This window comes from Lepisosteus oculatus, chromosome 6, assembly GCF_040954835.1.
Source record: "Lepisosteus oculatus isolate fLepOcu1 chromosome 6, fLepOcu1.hap2, whole genome shotgun sequence".
NCBI classification, from domain to species: domain Eukaryota; kingdom Metazoa; phylum Chordata; class Actinopteri; order Semionotiformes; family Lepisosteidae; genus Lepisosteus; species Lepisosteus oculatus.
The window spans coordinates 13,583,408-13,604,685 of NC_090701.1; the positions used below are offsets into that span (position 1 = coordinate 13,583,408).

The 21,278-nt window shown below is 37.3% G+C and overlaps 1 protein-coding gene across 5 annotated transcripts in view; it reads left to right on the forward strand.

Annotated features, from left to right (window-relative positions):
- The window catches only part of wdr37 (WD repeat domain 37), a 47,933-nt gene extending 28,837 nt beyond the window's left edge, over positions 1-19,096 (forward strand). For all 5 annotated transcript variants that reach the window (XM_015354850.2, XM_015354852.2, XM_015354854.2 and 2 more), the window contains 3 exons: positions 12,899-13,033; positions 13,499-13,613; positions 15,075-19,096. In XM_015354850.2, the coding sequence (XP_015210336.1) occupies positions 12,899-13,033; positions 13,499-13,613; positions 15,075-15,206 (382 nt within the window). In that variant the 3' untranslated portion in view covers positions 15,207-19,096. The remainder of the gene's footprint in view (positions 1-12,898; positions 13,034-13,498; positions 13,614-15,074) is intronic.
- The last annotated feature ends 2,182 nt before the right edge of the window (positions 19,097-21,278 follow it).

Here is a 21,278-nt window from a genome sequence, read left to right on the forward strand (position 1 = left end):
CTCCCTTTAGCAGTTTTCTTGCTTGAGTGGTGTCGTAATGTAGGGAAATGCCAGACTGCAAAGCAATTTGTCAAGCAGCCATTTGGAGTGGTAGGGCAGAGGTGGCATTTTCAGGTATACAAGACTCAGTATGTGCTGGACTCATCCTGAGTGGTGAAGTCAGATCAGCCTGGTACCTTGGTGTTCTGATTTATTTTCAGCTTCCTGTAAAGTCACCAAGCTAGTTATTTTTTTTTTATTGTGTTTCACAATGTGTCCTACTCATGGCGCTCATATTTATGCAAAAATATTATTGTTCTGCTTTTCCTTCCTTTTGTTTGCCATTTATTTGGCTGCACAGCATGTCTTATGTTATTTGTGGCACACACGAGTCTCAAGTAGCATTCAGACCAGCACAAAGTTGGTCCGTTAACACTTCCTGTGTAAACCAAAGACCTGTGTCGAGAAATAGGCTGTAGCAGAAGTACTTTTTTTCCTGATGTTTTCAGCAAATGTGAAAGGGTTGCAGGATTTTACAGGGAGATGGTCTTAACGAGGAATGTGCTATTAGCAATTTGCAAATCGTGCTTGTCGTTGCCAAGATATAGCCGTTAATTTTTTTTTATGTACCACACCATCTTGTTGCTTTTACTCTTTTCATTTGCACAAAAGATCCAAACAGTTGTTTTTTAAAACGGGGCTCTTTAAAAGCCCAGTGGTAAGCCAATGAATAGCAGTGGGGAGGGTTATAAAATATGTTACTAGAACATACTCTGTTGATGTTGTTTGTGGGTAATGACATTAGGAAAATATCTTAAGTGTTTTTGTTCATCAGTGTGTCAAGTGTATATAAAGCACTCTGATTGCTAATACTTCTATTTTTTCCAATTCCTGACATGTCCAGTCATTAACAATATCCAGATTCTGTAGAATGCCATATTTCAAAATGTCTAAATGCAATGTACTACAGTATTAGACACATCAAGAGTGGTCTAGGTACATCTATATCTGTCTGTGTGCACACTGAGGAAAAAAATCAATAATCCTGTATTTGGCATTTGTGTAGACATTTTTTCTGCATGTCTAAAAGCTAATTATTAGCACCTGAAATCTTTTCAGCTGCTATGTGACAGCTTAATTTCACTTTCTTCCTTTAACTGCATTTCTGCTTCTTCAGTGACTGACGCACCAATTCGTTGTTTTTTGACATCTAAAGCAGATTGCCTGGAGTACCTTAAAAATGTTCAAACGTTGTTAGGTTAAATCTCAATTTAAATGATTTAGAAATACTTGAATCTGCATCAGTACTTGTCTTGCAATGCATAAGCTGGGTATATTGTTGGGTAGATAATGTCACACCTATTTAAGCATGCACATGAGAAACTGATTTCCCTAGAAACAAATGTGATCTTGCACTTTCTGATCTTAATGAATAAATAAATCTTTAAGCTGCTGTGTTTTCAAGTTAGCTGTGCTGATGTGCTAACATTTTGACTTGAACATATTACAGGAGCATTAAATTTTGTAAGAGAAAATTAAACTTAACTTAATAATTGGTTACACTTATATTGCGCTTTTCTGGACACTCCACTCAAAGCGCTTTACAGGTAATGGAGTCTTCCCTCCACCATCACCAATGTGCAGCATCCACCTGGATGATGCGACGGCAGCCATAGTACACCAGAACACTCACCACACATCAGCTATCAGTGGGAAGGAGATGAGTGGGGATTATTAGGAGGCCATAATTGGTACACTTTCCAAGAAACACCCTGGGATTTTTATTGACCACAGAGAGTCAGTACCTCGGGTTTATATCTCATCCGAAGGACGGCACCTTTTTACGGTATAGTGTCCCCTTCACTATACTGCGGAATTAGGACCTACATGGACCGCAGGGTGAGCGCCCCCCTGCTGGCCCCACTAACACCTCTTCCAGCAGCAACCTTAGTTGTTCCCAGGAGGTCTCCAATCTAGGTACTGACCAGGCTCACACCTGCTTAGCTTCAGTGGGTTGCCAGTTGTGAGCTGCAGTGTGATATGGCTGCTGGCAACTTAGTTATACAGTCTTTACAATACATTTCTGATTATTCTTAGTGTTCACAGAAACAAGAATATAGAATGTATTTAATGCATAGTACATTATTCGGGTAGCTTTTGCCTTTTTGGATCCACCCAGACTACAAAACCAGCCTGCTAAACTAAATTTAAACTTAACTTTCTAACTACCTTTTGTAGGACTTTATTAACTACAGAACTCTATATGTGTGAAGTGTGAAATCTCAGTGTGAAAGAGGCCTTGTGATTCCAGGTTATTACAGTACACAGAAGTCTGTATTTCCCAAAGGAGGAATTGGTCACATCATAAGGGGATTGCTCAGAGGATGCAATGGAGTTGATGAGGCACAGCTAATTATTTTGCGGTACTGCTGTCAGTGAAGTAGCTCCTTCAGTCATTCTAAAGGACATACCTAAAGACCTCATTACCTTGGGCAACATTTTGGACGGAGTTACATATTAAACAGTAAAGTTTTTCTGTTGTGCTTAATTTGTTTTTTGTTTCCTGAGAAGTAAGGGACCTTGATAAGCAGATGCCCAATCTCATTTAATGTATGTGTCTTATTTTTCCTTTTTCTTTCTGGATACCAGATTTTGTGAAAGACCTTTTCATTTAAAAAAAATCGGCCTTAGAATCAATGAAAACCCTTAGCATTTCTTTTCAAAAGCAGGAGCCCTCAATTCGATGTAATTTGTTTATTTTTCGTGTGGAGTGTGGAATTGAGAACGCTACAGCAATCCGCAAGCTGTGAGATTTTCCACAGCATTTCAAGTGTGCGAGATTTCAGCACTTTTCTTTTTTCATCTCCGTTTTATGCAAACCAGTTCCGTGTCTCCGTGTGGCGGGGGAGACAGCTGTTAGTCCTAATGAGGAGTGCGAGCATTAGAGTATTTCTGTTGATTGAGACCCTCAGTGGGAGCAGAATGTTCCAGATCAGCCAGTGGTGTGTGGTGAGGAAGTGCCTTTGCTGTCAGCTGGAAGTGTACGCTTGGCTGCTCTGTACGACAAGATAAATGAGTTTTGCCTGGGTTTGGCAGAGGCTGAAGCCTTCCTTGGGAATAGGGGTATTGCACCACACCTACCCCCTGAGATCCTCTGCTAGGTGTCTTGCTATTATAACACTTTCTTTGCGACAAACCTTTCCGACGATCCAGCATCTTGCTTGTCAGTTTTTGAGCTGCTAGTGCTATGATGACTTTTCATGTTTTGTTTAATGACTCTAGTAAGAAGCAGTTGTTACAGCTTTTGCGTCTTCATTGGAGAGGTGTACGTGTCTTTAAGCATTCAAACGACCCTGTCAGTAAGTGGGAATCGGTTTGTGTTATGGCACTTTTTTTCCCCTGAGAATATTCATTGAATTTGAAGACTTTTTTTTATAAGGATGTTTACTGGGACAATGCAAACTATATAGATACCAGCATGAAGAGATCTTCATATCATTTCATATATCTGCACATTTCCCTCAGCAATATATACACTATTAGTTTTATTTTGCAAATGAAGAAAAAATAAGGAAATAAATGCTTTTTATCCTTATCTTATCCTTAATTTGTAAACAATTACAAATGCAAGCTGACAGCATCTCCTATCAGCCAGATAGTGGTATGTCTCAAACAATACCTATTTTGTTGTATTGTTACACATCATTGTCTAGTAATATTTCTTGAAAGTAAGTTTCAATGCTAAAATCAACTGTGGCAAGAGTCTTCCTTCACAAACAAGATTCCATGTTACATTTGTCTCCAGACACTCCTTATACCCTCCACTTGATCAAAAGCTGGATGACATGTTGTATCAAAGAATATGCCAGCCAGCATCTGAATCTGCAGATCACTGTGATAGGTTTCCCTCGTTCGAGCAAAGGCGGAGACAATTTCAGCATTGCATTTCAGAAACGAGTGGCATTCCCAACATGTGAAGAATAAATAAATGCAGAAACAAAAAAGAAAGTGGAGGTGGGTAAAGTCTGGAACAGATACCACTTCAAATTCAAGATGCGAAGTACAAGCGTCGTCTTAACATCTTAGCAAAAGAGGGGCTTAAATGCTAAAAGCATAGTATGAAGTTGTTCACAAATAAGAACATATATTTTGATGATGCCACCATTAGACTCGTGTTTAAAAATATTTTCTAAAACGTTTTCCCCCTTGTCTGAGCTCCATTTCGGTAATAATGTAATACTTATTTTAAGTTTTTGTTGAGGGGGCAAACACTGCTGGTGTTCATTAGCAGCCAAAGTCAAGAGTCATGACTCTGATTGGCCTTCTTAGCTGTGTTGGCCATTTATCTATAGATACCCTTAATACAGTGAAACCAGGAAATATCTACAGTTCTTTTTTGGCCTCAGCAACATGTGCTTGTGTATGGGGGCTCTTTTAGTCCCTGGACCCTTAGCTGTGGTCTGGAAGCTGCTGCGATATACACATCCCTGCTGGGCTGAACAGAGAAGAACATTCATTCATAACACGTGACAGTGTGCTGTTTGTATTAAGTAGAAGTGGTAAGAAATAGCTATGTTAAAGCTAACTTAATTGTTATCATCTTAAAACACAGAAGGAAATTCATCATGTTACATTATTATGCAAGACGCTTGGTGACTCCACACCCATAAACTTTTTACTTTTGTAGAACTCTTCAAGAAATATGGATGCGCATAAAGGGCTCTTATTTGTATGTCCAATGGGTTTACATTGTCATGGGAGTATGTTGTTATTCTGTCTTCGTTATGACTCAACTGGGACTTTTTGTACACTGCGTGGCACTTTGCAGATTTCCTCTCCACTGAATATGAAAGGTAACCCAGCCATGTCAGTGCTTGACTGTAGTCATCAGTCATTAAATTATTGGGATGTAAATTGATTTTTTAAAAGACTGTTCATCTGTTCAAAGCTCATGGGAGTTATTGTGCTTCACGAGGAAGCTTGGAAAAACAGTGGCTAGTACTTGACTTTCAATGGGTCATTTCAGCTGTCTGACATTAAATGGCTATTTTTTTTTTGTTAAATGTTAAGCACTAGCCTTAATCTTATATCAGTAATACACAAGCAAATTGTGTCACGTTGTAGTTAAGATTTAATTTTTTAAATTGTTCTTTTGTATTAAGCACTATACAGGTGTGAAAAGTAGCTTAACACAAATCAGCCAGGAAGATTTGTTTAAGAATAAAGTTAAGTGGGCCAGTTCTTTATAGAAAGCAGTTTTAATGCTATTATATGACACTGTGAAGGACACAATGCAATGCAAGAAACAATTGATTATATTGTGTACAATTATGGTTATCATAATACAAAAAGTAAATTGCTGCTCTTGTCCAGAGAAGAGCAACAGGATACATTTTAGGGCTTAAGGACATTGCACACTGACAAGCTGAAGGAACTGAATCTTTTCAGTCCCGATCAGAGAGACCGTTATTCAGAATCCTCAAGGCCATTGACAAAGTCAACTTAGTGGACTTCTTCAGAATAAACAGTGAAGTCTTTCTTGGGAATAGCAGTGTTGCACCACACTACCCCCTGGGATCCTTTGGTGGGTGTCTTGCTATTATAACACTTTTTTGTGACTAACCTTTCTGACGATCCAGCATCTTGCTTGAGTGAAAGATAGTGGGACACAAGTTGAAACTGTTGGAAATGCACTTTAAACCAAAAATGGTTAGCATTTCTTTTTAAGTGGTGGGTACTGGGCTTGTTTTCAAAGCAGCCATCTTACTTTCTTTCATAAAGCAGCTGGATGAGATTCTCTGGTGAATAAGCTGCTGATCATAAAATGGGTGAGATGGACCAAATGATCTGCTCTCATTTGTACCTTGATGTTTCTGTTGGAAAAATGAGCAAAATAGATCTGATAGTCATTTCAGGAGTTGTGTTAAAAACAACAACAACTGGGCACTGCTTTTTCTAAATGGAGTTCTATAAAATTCCAAAGTTTTTAAGGAGCTATAGTACATGAAGGATGTTTCTTCAGTTTTGCTAGTTAATTGGTAGACCTTGTTGTAATGACGATGAAAGGTTATTTTTCTCCATTTTATTTTCTCTTCACTTGATATTAAATTAATCCCTTGTAAATAAAAATGCTGTTTTTTAAATGTTGCATCTATTAGGACCTTCATAGACCCATATACTGTGAGTACATTTGTAGTTTATTCAATGCAACTGTGCATGAGCTTTACACAGGAGAGGTAAAGCCAGTGCAGGATAAGAACAAATGGCTTTTGACAAAATTTCTGAGAAATGCATACAGCTGGAGTCAAATAAGTTTACATACTTCAGTGTATGGAAATTTCCTTCAAATGTCATATGTCAAAGTTTGCTGAAAACCATATGCTTATTTAATATCTCTGTCTTGAACTGTTAATTGCTTATCACTATGAACATAACATTGTTAATATTCATGTTCACTGTGGGATTCTGTACGGTCAAAGATCAATGGAATATCTTGTAGTGCTTTTCAGGCACAAGCTGAAGAAAACGGCTCCGGTGAAGTGATATGTACTCTAAACACTGCATGCCGGTTATTTTTAGTAAGTCTTGCTCTCAGGTGTGAACTGTTCAGCTTCACAAGGCAAAGTACCTATTCACACATTTAAGAGCTTCCAAACAGGAAGATACATTTTAAAGTTTGCTGCTGTGGAGTGTTGTTTGTGATGTGGAATGCTGTAGTTCAATGATTCCAAACTGGAAATGGCCAGGTCCATTTTTTTTACATTAACCAAAAAGCTTTCGCAGAAAGTTTAAATGAGGATAGTTTTTTTTCCTAAACTGCCCAAATCTGCTAGCAAGTCTTTCACAATATGTGCTTGATGGAAAGTTCTTCATCTTATCATAAAGAAAGGCATGTTGTTGCAACGTGTGTTGGCTGTTCTTTCTTAAGTTGGTTTGCATTAATTTAAATTGCAGAAGAACTCACTGCCTCCAACACTTTTGTGACTTAAAATGCTGATTTCCCTGCAATTTCAGGTACAACGTGCTTAAATGTAGTGTGTCACAGAAAAGCAGGATCTGTAATGCAATTAGTGTTCCATGTTTGTATTATCCCCTCCCTTTTCCTGAAGAAAAGATTTTATTTGAATCCACAATGCAAAAACATATTTCATGGCACTGGTATTTTCCAAAACACTCTAAACTCAGAGGTTTGTACACAGATTAAGTTTAAGGTTGATAAAACAAACTCCATATGCACTGGATCTGCTTCACTAGTGCAGCCCCATGGGGCATCTTTAAACACCTAGTGAAGGTGTTTTATCTCGTCAACTCCCATGTCAGTGGTAGTGCTAGCATTTCTTATCACTCTGTTATTTCGCTGTCCATCGTACTCTTCAACCACTTTCTTAAAAACCTTGAAAGTTTCAGTGCCAAAGGTTCTGTCAGAGATGTGACTTTGTTGAGTATTTTGTTTTTATGTGAGTCCACAAATGAATATTGTCCATAGTGACCTATGTCTGTACAGTTGGGCATTTTACTGAAACAGTCTCATTGAAGTAACTTATTTCTGAGTTATTATTATTTCTACATGTTACTGCATAATCACTGTCTCAAGGTGTTCTTGAGACTTTCTTTTCTTTGCATCAGTTTCACACATTTTCATTAGACCGAATCTTTACAAATTCCATATTGGAGAAAGAACAAGGTGATTTAACATCAAGCTGACTGATTTTGAAATTTGCTATCATACCAGCTTCTGTTTCTTCAGTTTTCTATTTATAAACACTTGGCTGACACAGCCGCTATGTTTGACAAACTATTTTTTTTGCTTATGCTTCTTGTAGTTCCTTGCTGGAATTCCAGACATTTTGTGTCATAATTGTAGTGTATGTTACAATCGTTTTCCCCTGCAGCACCTTAAAGGAACCTAGGTACATAAGGACACTGGGTTTAACAAAAAAAAAAGTATTCAAGATCAGTATTTTCCTCTATTTACTGAGGCTCATCTTGTAAACAATTCAGAATATTCATTTGGCTCAAGTGTTTGCTAGAGGAAAACCTTTTCAGGTATATCTGGTCACTTTGCTCCTGTTTTATTTCATGTTAAAGTTGTAACATTTGAAAGAAGTATCTTATGAATACGTTCTCCAAGTATAGCGCTTTCACTAGCTTGGCTCTGCAATAGAGAATACTTGCACTTAGTGGTGACGTGTTGAAAAAAATGACACGCAGTACTGAGGTACAAACTGGTGAAGAGTTTGTCCTTATTTTTAACACTAGAGGGCCTTACAACACATTTTATGAAAGACAAGAACCATATGTCATTATGTATTTGCTTGTAACCAGCAGTGCATTTGTTTCTTAAAGGCATTCCATTTTTTATGATCCAATATGAAAATGCTTACAGGCCATACTAAAACAGTCAGTGTTGCATACAGTACCTCTGCTACGGAGTCACCATTATGATTGTTCATTATCAAAGCCAATCGTGCCTTGTACAGCCTGTCAAATACTGGGCATGCAGGTTATCTAATCCTATGTTAGAGATTTAAGATAATCCATGAATTGCAAATACTGTATATGCAATCACATTCAATATGCACAATAATACGTTTTATACTGAATGATTTGCTTTGTTTATATATGCAGTAAATTACAATGATCAATGTTGTTTTTTTCTGTTATAGTAGACACAATTGTTTGAATATGTAGTTTGCATCTTAAAATGTAATTTGTTAATGTTGAAAGATGTATTTAAGTTAAACAAATTTTAAATAAGCTGTCTGCAGAAAACCAAGTCTTCCTTTTATCATGACCATCATAATATCACGAATTCACAAAGTTTGTGCTTAATAATACTAAATGGTTGATATCATTGTTTTTTTTTTAATTGTAGATTTCATAGAAATCCACAATTTCCTTCAAGTTTTTTTTTTCAGCTCAATATGTTGCATGTCATGTTCTTGGTAATGGGAACACATCTGAATACACGCAAACGTTTGGGCACGCCTGGCCAAATTACATGTTTTGTTGATATTCTAAGTGAAAAGAAGTTAACACAACCTTTGCAGCGAGCAAATTTAAACTTTACACATTTCTGCAAATTGTAATGCACAGTTACTATTTATTTGCTGAATTTTACAGATTGAAAAAAATAAAACAGTAAATGTGGCATGTGCAAAGGTTTGGGCACCCTATCAGTCAGTACTTTGTAACACCCGCTTTGGCAGAAATCAACCTCCAAACGTTTCTTGTAGCCAGCTAACAGTCTTTCTATTCTTGCTTTAGGAATTTTTCCCCACTCCTCCTTGCAGAACGCTTCTGGTTCAGAAATATGTTGTTTTGCATGCACTGCATGTTTGAGATCTACCCACAGATTTTCAATAATATTCTGTCTGGGGACTGTGAAGGCCATTCCAAAACCTTAATCTTTCGTTTCTTGAAGTAGTTTATGGTTGATTTTGAGGTTTGTTTTGGATCATTGTCTTGTTGTAATATCTAACCTCCTTTCAGCTTCAGTTCCTTCATTGACTGTAGGACATTAGCATCGAGGATTTGTGGATACTTACTGTAGTAGAATCCATTCTTCCCTCTACCCGCACAATATATACTTTGCCACTGGCTGCCACACAGCCCCAAAGCATAATAGATCCACCCTCAAGCTTAAACAGTTGGCATGGAGTTCTTTTCTTCAAATGCTTCTCCTTTTTTTTTCTCCAAACGTACCTTTGGTGATTGTAGCCAGAGAGTTCAATTTTTACTTCATCAGACCACAGCACTTGGTTCCAAAACGCCTCTGCACTTATCTAAGTGCTGTATTGCATACTTCAGATGTTGACTTTTGTGATGAGATCGCAGGTACCGTTTCCTTCTGATGATTCTTCCATGCAGATCATGTTTGTGCACCACGACTCCTGTGCCAGCTAAACCTTCCTGCAGGTCCTTTGCAGTGATATGGGGGTTTTGCTTTGCATTCCTCACCAGTCTACGAGCAGTTCTATCTGAGATTTTTCTTAGTTTTCCAGATCTTGTCTTGACTTCAACAGTTTCCCTTAACTTCCATTTCTTAATGACATTTCGGACAGTGGAAATTGCAAGCAGGAAGCATTTAGATATCTTTTTATAGCCTTTCCCTGCTTTGTAAGAGTCGATTATCTTTATTTTCTGATCCTCAGTCAGCTGCTAGAGGAGCCCATGGTTGTTGAGAGTAAGCACAACAGCCTGAGGGGTTCGAAGAGTCAGAGAATTTATGAAACTCTGGAATTGTCATCATCTGACTTAGATTAAAGCCTAAGTTCTGAGACCTTACAAAAAATAACACTGGTGGTTCAAACTGGATACTTTTGCACATGCCACATTTACAATTTTATTTTTTTCAATCTGTGAAATTCAGCAAATAAATAATAACTGCGTTATTATTGGCAGATACATGTCAAGTTTAAGTTTGTCTGCTGCAGAGGTTGTGTTAAATTCTTTTAACTTAGAAAATCAACAGAACATGTAATTTGGCCAGTGGTGCCCAAATGTTTGCATAAAACTGTATAAAGTGCATAGAAAATGATATGGTACAACATCTATGTGGTTACAGAACTCCATTAAAAGCATTTATCATTACTCTGCTGCTTCAGGTTTTCTGTACTGCTTGCTTGTAGATACCAGAAATTGCCATTATTGTTTTTAAATTGACAGTTTACCAGGACAAATCTGTAGCATTTAATTTATTTTAAAGAATCGCTGTACATCCCATTATCCCTCAGTCACACATGATGCCATTGTGATGTCTGGCTTTTAGAAGCAAAACTGCCTAAATTGGCATATGAAGAGCAATCACCCCTAGTCTGCCTTGCTACGTAGCGAAATGTATAAAATATAACACAATTACAGCAAACAGTTTTGACAAGTGGAATAAGTGGGAAGCACCTGTCAGCTTATGGTATTATGGTGTCGCACTTATGATCTCATTTTATTTCAGTTCTGTGACCTTCTTCCCTTCGCCTAATGAGTCTTGACCTTGCTTGTCAGCAGGCTCCGGGGAATAGTACATTTAAAAATATCTTCTAAGTTATAATAGGATTTTAATCAAGCTTTTAATCTATTAACTTTCCTTCTGTTCCCTAGTGACGACCTACAATGTCAAAAAAATGCTTTTCGTGGCGTGCATTAGTTTGAAATCTGTGCAAGTGAGCCTCGCAGTAATATTAAGTACAGTAAGCATGCCTGCATCGTTAATGCGTTAGAGTTTAGCCCTAATTAAACCTTAATATAATGTCAATTTAAATTAAGAGGGCTAGCGTGAGTGGGGCCCCTCTGGCTGGGACGGCGCTAATCTTAATCAGCAGCCAGAACAGAACATGAAATCAAATTCTTTTTTAGTAGCACAGAAAAGTGACAGGAACGACTGACATTATAAATTAGAAATATTAAACTCCATTAAATTAATGTGCATGACCTCAGCGATCTGCAAGTTCTCTATATCACTTTTCAGAGAAATGAGCTGAGGACTGCACTTCACACGAGCCCTGACCCTGAAGGGTGGTGACTTTCAGGCCCTCTCGCGTATTCATATGACATTATCCCAGTCTGCTGTTTAAAGCTGAGGCACCGATGGTGTAACGTTCGTCCTGCTGCTTCTTAAAATATTTCACATCAGCGGAATAAATTATAGACCGGCACTGAATGGCAGCTCATATAGTGCTTTTCCTGGAAGAGGTTTTTTTTCATCTTTGTGGGTATAACGCTAAGGGATCATTATGACATTAATGTTAAAAAGTGATTTAAACTTGCTACAGGTGATGACAACAACACATTTCTCAATCGGATAAATTAGCACACATCAACAGTGTCCATTGTTCCTTATGTTACAGTGTTACTATGCATCTTTAGAGAAGCCATTTCTTCCGATCGTCTGTTGCACATCTGTTTTTAAATATTACATTATTATACTGACTTTTGATGGGCTTTTCCTATTAAAGGACATAAAAAGGGGTTTGTGACCGATCTTTGTTTCATTGTTTGGCATTGTACATCTTGTTTAGCATTCTGTGTTTTTTTCACAGTGACACATCCCACTTTAAAAGCCAATTTGTGCTTTTCAGTGGATCCAACTTGAGCAAAACATTCATTGCTCTTTGGGCATTGTTAACCACAAGCATTTTAAATATTGTAGAAGTATGTGGTTGTACACTAATCACATCTGTGTGCTGTCAAAATGTACAGGTTATCTAAACAATATTCAACAGCTTTAGAAAATATGCAATTATATACACATACAATGGTTGATAAACTCTTGGACTGAAATGCGCAAATTGTTAATGTCTAGGTTTAGTCATCGTCTTTTCCTGTAACCTGCTTGAGGGATTAATGACAATGTACTCAACTACTGACGTAAAAAATAAAATGGAGTAGTCATTTCATAATTAGCAGATTTTTTTCTGTTTTTAAAAAAAATTGTTTCGTAGTGAGTATAAGGGACACATCACGTCACATGGCAAGAAAAAACCCACTAAAAATATTAAATACTAATTATTTTGCAGATGGTCATGCAGAATACTAATAATTTAGCCCCACTTAGGTTTATTCGGCCACCACATAATAGAAAAGTATTTGAAAGGCAACCGAGACTGGGTTCAATACATTTTTCTTTCAAAAAGTGTTTCATATGGCTGTTATTGCAAGACAAGATATGTGGCAAGATTTAAGCATTTCGTTAAGAGAACTTCTGGGAAGCAGGAAAATGTGATAAATTTAATGTATAGACAAAGCAGAGGATTACAAGAATTTCCTATAAGGACAGGATTTGCCTATGGAGGAGAAAGGGAGGTGTTATTTTTTTTATATATTCCAGAAGTTGTCCAGTGAGTTAAGGAAGGAGCATGGGGATGTATAGCTTTGCCTAGCCTTTGGAAATTGACCTGTGCTCTTGTTTTCTGGTGTATTGCAGTACTGTCACATCTGCAGTGTTCACAGTAGGGGACAATGTCGTATCTGGAAGTGATGATCGAACTGTAAAGGTCTGGGACTTGAAGAACATGAGATCTCCAATAGCTACTATCAGAACTGACTCAGCAGTTAACAGGTAAAGGATATGATTGGTCTAGTAAGATAACTAAATTTTTTTTATTTACATGCTGTGCCTCATTATAAAATTCCAGTCATCATCATTGGTCTAGAATAATATACCGTTGGTTAGTTATGTATTGGTGGTCACATACATTTGAGGTATTACTACTTTTCTTTGAGCTTTTATAGCCCTCTGTAAGATTTCTGTAATAGTAAATTAGATTTGAAGAAATCATACATTTTGTAATCAATCATCAAGAAAGTGCTTTACAAAACCTTTATACAAGGCCCGCTACTATGTAAATTAACTGTAGCTCTAAAACAATATTTACTGCATAAATCTGATGCCCTAAATAGTAATTAACTGAAAGTCTTGTATTTTCTCAAAAGCAAAGTACCCTGGCATTTACTTTTTTTTTTAAACTAATGCTGTTTTTTATAAAGATTTCAGTCAATGCATCTATGTCTTTTTTTTTTCTAGGATTAGCGTGTCCGTAAACCAAAGAATCATTGCTCTTCCACATGATAATCGGCAAGTCCGCTTGTTCGACATTGCAGGAGTTCGGTTAGCACGCCTCCCACGCAGTAACAGACAGGTAAGACAACCCATTGGAATGCAGATACAGGCAGAAAAACTTGAAAAGTGACAAACACAGGCAATTCACCCTCTTATACACATACGCTGGGGGTGCACACATCTGGTACTGGACAGCCACAGGCTCTTCTGGATTTTGATCCAGCTGAGCTCTGAAGAACTTAATTGCACCACTTATTTTATTCATTAGAGGTATCAGGATCTGTACTCACGGTTTAAAACTAATAGTGGAATGCTCCAGGAACAATGATGCTGTACCCTACCATAGTGATTCTCTAATAAATTGTGAAGGGATACCAGTTGGGTTTTTCACAAACAGAAATCAAGAGCAACTGAATTCAGAAATGAATATACACAGGTCTTTTTCAGCATAGGGTTGTGGGGCATCTGGGGGAAACCAAATTATATAAGTAAGGTTGTAAAGGAGAGTAGGCCATTTGGGTCATTGTAATCATTTGGTTGAGTAGCGGTTAAATAATAATAATAATAATTGCTTACACTTATATAGCGCTTTTCTGGACACTCCACTCAAAGCGCTTTACAGGTAATGGGGACTCCCCTCCACCACCACCAATGTGCAGCATCCACCTGGATGATGCAACGGCAGCCATAGTGCGCCAGAACGCTCACCACACATCAGCTATCAGTGGGGAGGAGAGCAGAGTAATGTAGCCAATTCATAGAGGGGGATTATTAGGAGGCCATGATGGGGTAAAGACCAGGGGGGAAATTTGGCCAGGACACCGGGGTTACACCCCTACTCTTTTCGAGAAGCGCCCTGGGATTTTTAATGATCACAGAGAGTCAGGACCTCGGTTTTACGTCTCATCCGAAGGACGGCACCTGTTTACAGTATAGTGTCCCGGTCACTATACTGGGGCATTAGGACCCACATGGACCACAGGGTGAGCGCCCCCTGCTGGCCCCACTAACACCTCTTCCAGCAGCAACCTTAGTTTTTTCCCAGGAGGTCTCCATCCAGGTACTGACCAGGCTCACACCTGCTTAGCTTCAGTGGGTTGCCAGTTGTGAGTTGCAGGGTGATATGAGGTGATTGCAAGGTTTAAATGAATCTAAACCTTTGTCCAGCCATTTCTTAACGTTTTGGCCTTAACTGCTTGATTGAAAAGCCCATTTTAGACATCTGTAAGGCTTTGTGGAAAAACATATTCACTAGTATTTTCTGCCCTAAATCAATACCTCTGTTCTTTTGAATTTCATTGTTTTTATGTGTTGTTAAAACTGAAATGTTGGTTTTGGTGTATTATCCTGAATGGCCTTACTCATTACTCATCCTTGAGGTTCTGTGGGGAAAAAAAAATTCTAGCATGTGTGGGGAATATACCGATGCCGTATACACTTAAAGTAGGAGAAGATGTGTTTTTGTTTGGAGTTATGTATTGTTATTTTTCAGCTACGCGTGGCACAGACACTACTGAATTGTCTGTTGTTTTACTTAAAGGGGCATCGACGCATGGTGTGCTGCACAGCCTGGAGTGAGGACAATCCAACATGCAATCTCTTCACCTGTGGGTTTGATCGCCAGGCAATTGGATGGAACATCAACATCCCTGCTCTGTTACAGGAAAAATAAATCTGATAGCTGTGCATTAAGTCACGAACTCCTTCCTACTCATGAAAAGTCCTCGTGCTGATCTTGGCATCAATGTGAAACTTTCTCCAGGGAGAAAGTCTTGTGTATATGTTGTGTTTTCGCTGCAATGTGCACAGTCTGCATGGAATGTATATAAACGTGTGTGATTGTTCGGTTTTAAATCCCATATATTGTAATGTAAGAAGTCTCTTAGCCTTTTTTTTATTAAGAAGACTGTAGCCAGGTAAACCGAGGTCAACTTAAGTTACTGAACAATAGTTAAAGTAGAAGGGCCTCCTCATGCTGTGGATCAAAATGAAAATCTTTGCATTGAATATTTCACATACCCACCTCCTTGTCTGACATTTTCCTTTCTCATGCTTTCAACGCACACTCTGGCTGTGTGTAGACTTTGCACAGAAATCCTGGTCCTAGTGTTTTTAGGCTCTTAAGTCTTCTAAATGTGGACTTGGCTTGAATTAGTGTCTGTTAGTGCAGCTGAAGCTATATGAAAAACGTCATCTAGGGTTTTTAGTGTGCATCTTAAATATTACATATTTGAGGCTATTACATTGAATATTTTCCATTTACTTTCAGCACAGTCATTGTACAGACTTTTACATAATCTTATATTGGGTATTTTGTGGACTTGTGTGTCACTGGTGCTGTACTATGAATTTGCATTGAATTGAGGGTAAAGCATTACTTCATAGCTTCAGGAAATTTCAGGAGGTATGTAACTACTGTACTTCAGGCGGAAGGAAAGGAAAAATAATGATTTTGCTGATACCAATAGAAATTTGACTTATATACTTGTCTACCCCGGTTTGTGTTTAAAGACCATACCTGAATGAATCCCAGATGTCAGTGTTAAGTTCTCGGTGCCCTGTTCTGTATTTTGGCCCAATATATCTGTAGTCTCCTTTCTTCAGTTTTTAAAATAGTACATAAATACTGCAGCATTATAAATAATGTGTGGATTGTCGGTATATTTAGTGGTCACGGTGCACAGATGTTTAAAGACCTGTGACATTTCTTGTACATTAAGGGTGGTTAATGGATTTGATGGGTCAAGTGTTTTTGCTTTTCAAGACATTCTACATAAAATTATTTAGAATGTAATTATTCAGTATAATACATGGAGATAAAATTCTTTGATGGTTCTTGTATGCTTAAAGCAAACAACGCAACACAATTCATTATTATGCTGTAGCATTGACAGATACATCTTATGAGGTTTTTGCTTTGCACTGGCGCAAAAGCTCTTTTGTTCCTTTGTCTTTACATACATGCAAAGAGTGCCAGCAAACACCAGCATAACCCTGTGGCTTCAGATAATTTGATTTTAAATGCAGTCATAATATTATGTCTGTAAATGACTACTGTGGACAGTACCTGGCCACTTAGATTTCCAATGTGTCGGATGAATTAGGAGAGTCTGTTTTTCTTTACGTATGTTAGCAAAGTAGGGATGGAAGATTATGGCATAGGAGTAACTGTCAAAAACAATTAAGAACAGAATGACAACATCTTTTCTGCAAATCCAAATATTCTGTCCTTGATCTGAGGTCATTGCAGATTTAATTCCAGGATTTTTTTCAAAACGATTTTTTTCCAGTTTGAGAAACTCAGAGCAGTTGTACCCCTGATGTATATACAGTATTGTGCAGACATTGTAGTTATCAAGTAATGGAATGCTTTTTTTATCAGGTTTTTATTTTCAAGATGCTGGTGTAATATTTTTATGAAGTTTTGTTTGAAAGGTACCTATATACAGTATCTATATTTGCTGTGCATGTGGGGTCCTTTTCATATTGAAAAATTAATCACTTTCCCATTGGAAGATTTCTTGATGGGGTTATATTATCTGCTTGTGCTTTTTTGGTTAGCATGGCCTCTATTGTGAAATGTTTTCTTACCCCAAGAAGAGAGAGATCCTCAATTTCACAACCATCTTCCCATTTGGCTACAGGCATTATGCAATATTCTTATGAGTGAACTACTGCCATTAAGATCTAAAATGGACTCATATGGCAATAATATGTAATTCCACTGTACCAATGTCCAGTTTTTGTAACATTTTGTAATTAAGACCTTTGCTTCCCAGTAATAACGATAGCGGGCATGCTAATGTTTTATATTGTTTGCCATCTGAGCTGACCACTTTCTTTTGCCCTGAAAACTCAGGTTGAAAAAATGTGTTGGTCTTGCTTTAGACTTGTATTGATTGATCTCCTTTGCCTTTTTTTGTCTAAGAATGATTCCTGGTTTCTTTGATGCATTATATATTGTAAATTTTACTTTGTTGTGAAGCTTTATTGTCTGTGTAGCTACTTTCACCAAACTGTTACCTGGCAGTCAAATGACATTTACTTTCTTTGGTGCTAATAGAAATCGGTTTGGCATTTTCATAGCGATTAGCTTCAGGCATTTTTAGCAGCTTATGATTTTGTATTTTATGAATAAAGAATTGGATATGTATTGAAAGGAACTAAATAAATGTTTCTTTTTAAAAATAGTTTTACTTGTTATTTTAAAATTAAGCAGAAAGGGCAAACCAATTTTCCTTTGAAATGTTTTAACTATTGCAATGGCAAAGGGGTAGGATTCTTTACTTCAGGTGTTGTTAATATGAATTTATTCTGAGAGACATTAAAACACCTTTTCTTAAAGATACAGAGTTTCCAACAAGAGCAATTGCCCCCAGTATCTGAAGCAGGGACTTTCACTAGTTTTTGACATGACTTAGGTCTTGAAATATATATATACAGTACATTTTTAGCAATGTGTTTACCTTTCTCAAAAAGCTGTCAGATATGGAGGTTCACACTGTAAAATGATAGTTTACTCAAATTGCAGATACACAATGCAGATCCTGTGTCACTTCATTGCTGTAGTGTGTCCCACTAAATGTAGCATATTAATCTCCATTATAGTCTATATGGACCAGTGAACCTAAAAGTAAAAGTAATTCCCTAACAGCCAATCATAGACTATACTTTATTATAATCACTCTTATGGAAACCTTTTGTTTATAATTGAAACTGTTATGGAATTCCTGGTTTAGAAACTAAAATGCTGCATTGTCTTTAAAAGATGGAGGTTTGTCAATGCAAAGTTATTCACTTGGTTAATAAAACTTGATTTATCATATTTGTAATTTATGATGAAGTAAATGGTAGACATCATTTGAAAAATGACCTTACATTATCCACCACTGTAAAGCTCTTCATCTGGTTATGCATATGTAGAAATGCAAAATTGATAGCTGAATTAATTATTGTGTAGTAGGTGAAGCACCACCACATACAGTATTTGTTGCATGCCTTCTCAAGTTCAGAACCAACAGCACCCGATTGATTTTTATTTGTGATCCGCAGTATTTGCAAAATAGTTACATTGTTTCATTATCAAGGGCCGAGCATTTTTTACAATTGTTTATTTTGCTCAGTTCAAGCATTCATCTCTGCTGTTTGACAGTATTTTACCAAATGTTTAAATGCTTTTTTATAACATATAATTTCTTTGGAACTTCTCTTGGAAAATTGAATTTATAGATATAGGTTGTTGTTTTTTTCACTGCTTTTGTATAATAGTGTTTTAAAAAAATCACATGCCTTCATATAATTGTAAAAAAAACACTGTAGTAGTGGAAGACACATTAAAGTATACTGCATAAATATGGTGTACAGAAAGTCATTTTTGCCAATAACAATATTAGCGTACCTACTGCCACACATGCTTGTCTTCTATCTTTTACTTCACACAGTTTCCTGAAACACCTGTTCTTTATTTTTAGCACATTTTGATTTATTTTATGCAAATGTATTACAACTTGGTTATGCTTTTATGGATCCTGTATTAGATAAAATAAAAGTTTGCTGCCTAAAGATCTGCTTTATTACTTAATGTCACAGATTTTTTTGGAACTAAAAGTTTGAAAAACCTTCAGCAATTGGCTGTAGCTATGAATATTGGTTCTTAGTTTTGCAGTGTTTAATATTGACTCTGAAGAGGAAAGCTGTCACGAGACAAAACTGAAATCACAGAAGAAAAAATTCTGATATAACTCTCAAAGCCTAAACAAAATCACTTCAAAATGAAGTCCTTGGTGTTCTGAATGTTTATCTGGTGACAAACTATAGAAAATAGAAAACTATGCAGATAGAAATGCCATGGACAGTCTGTGGGTACTTTAAAATTAACCATTTTTTTTTCTCCAATTTCCAAACAGAAACTTAATGTGGAAAATATAGTGTGAAGAACAAGCTTGGTAAAACGAATAAAATATGGTGATTTTTGCTCAATTCTTTGAATTGCTTAGTCTTGTTCATGGAAGAGTATACAGAGATAAAAACGTTAGTTATTCCTTACACTATTCCGTATACACTAAATACGGAAGGCATTTATGATGTCTCTTGACTTATTGATTACTTAATTTCTGTGCTTTTTCACAGGGGTTCCAGCTCCTAGGAAAGCCATACGAAGCCAAGATTAACCTTAAACTAGGATCACACCTTCTGTTGATCGACATTGATTGACAAATTTCATTTTTAAAGCTCTCCATTCTTTTGCAGACTTCAGTTTTTCCTTCCTCTCCTGAAATTCATCCCCCCAGATTTCCAATTCCTCACCTGCCATGTCCATTTTCACATGCTCTTTCTTCGGTTTGCTTATCCACTCATTTGCTTAATGTTTCTGCACTCTTTCATTTTCTTTACACTCGAAAAAAGAGTATTTTTCCTTTCTACTTTATAGTGTTGAATTAACCTCCAATTTTTATAATTTTGGATTACATAATGGTACGAAATAAAGCAAGTACGGGTTACAGCAACAGTTTTTTTTCCTGAACTAGTATTATGAAATGCACAGCCTTATTGTACCTTAAGATTTTTTAGTCTTAAAAATTCAAAAACTTAATTTTTGAATTTTTGAACCTCTACCTATACTTGTAGGTCAAATTTGAGCAATAGAAAGGGGAAATATGGTTTTTTTTTATGAGGAAAACTGTAACTTCATTCTTAGAACTTAAGTAATTACAGTTTACTTTTTAAAAATGTTTTTAATGAATGTTAGATGATGCAATTAGATCTATGGTGAGGAGTAGAGTAGTTTATTGCCATATGTACATGTTTATTGGAATTCTTAATCGTGCTGATCTCTCGGGATATACATAGTGCAAGAGATAGCACCACACCGTGTAGACAACAGGAACAATACATATGTTGTGGAAAAATAAATATGTAGTAGTGAGACCAGACCAAAAACAAACAAGGCAGACCATGCAAAAAGTGTGTAGTACAGATGTGTAGGCACTGCAGTTAGCGATCGAGAATGCGTACTGCAGTGGGATAGAAGCTGTTGAGTCTAGTGGTCTGTGCTTCAGTAGAGCGGTACCGCTTGCCAGAGCACAGGGGGGAAAACAGCTTGTGGCCGGGATGGTTGGGATCCTAAATGATGGCTTGGGCTTTACTGCGACAGCGGATGGTGTGGATTTCACTGATTGATGGTAAATCACATCCTATAATCCTCAGTGACACTGCCTCAACCCTTTGTAGAGCATCTCTTGTCATACATGGCAGTATTGCTGTACCACATAGTGAGACCACTAGTGAGGACATTTTCTATGGTGCTGTGGCAAGAGTTCATGAGGAACTGCATTCCCATGCCACATTTCTTTAAGCACTGCAGAATATGCAGGCGCTGTTGTGCCCTTTTCAGATTTGCTGGGATAGAGCAATTTAAATATGACAAAAGTAGGGTCTCCAGTCACTTCATGACCACTGAAGTGAGTGCCACTGGGCGGTTATTGTTCAAACATGTTACTGTACCTTGGTCTTCTTGTGCAGTGGCACAATTGTAGTTTTCTTAAAGCACAACTGACAGAGAGATAGGTTAAAAATGTCTGTATACACAGGAGATAGCTGGTCTGCACAGGTTTTAAGGACACGAGGGGAGACATCATCTGGGCCAGCTGCTTTATGGGTTTTCACTCTCTACACACCTCATGTTTAGAGAGCTGTAACAAATTTCCCAGGTTCACTGGGAGTCTTGATAGTGGGCTCAGTGTTC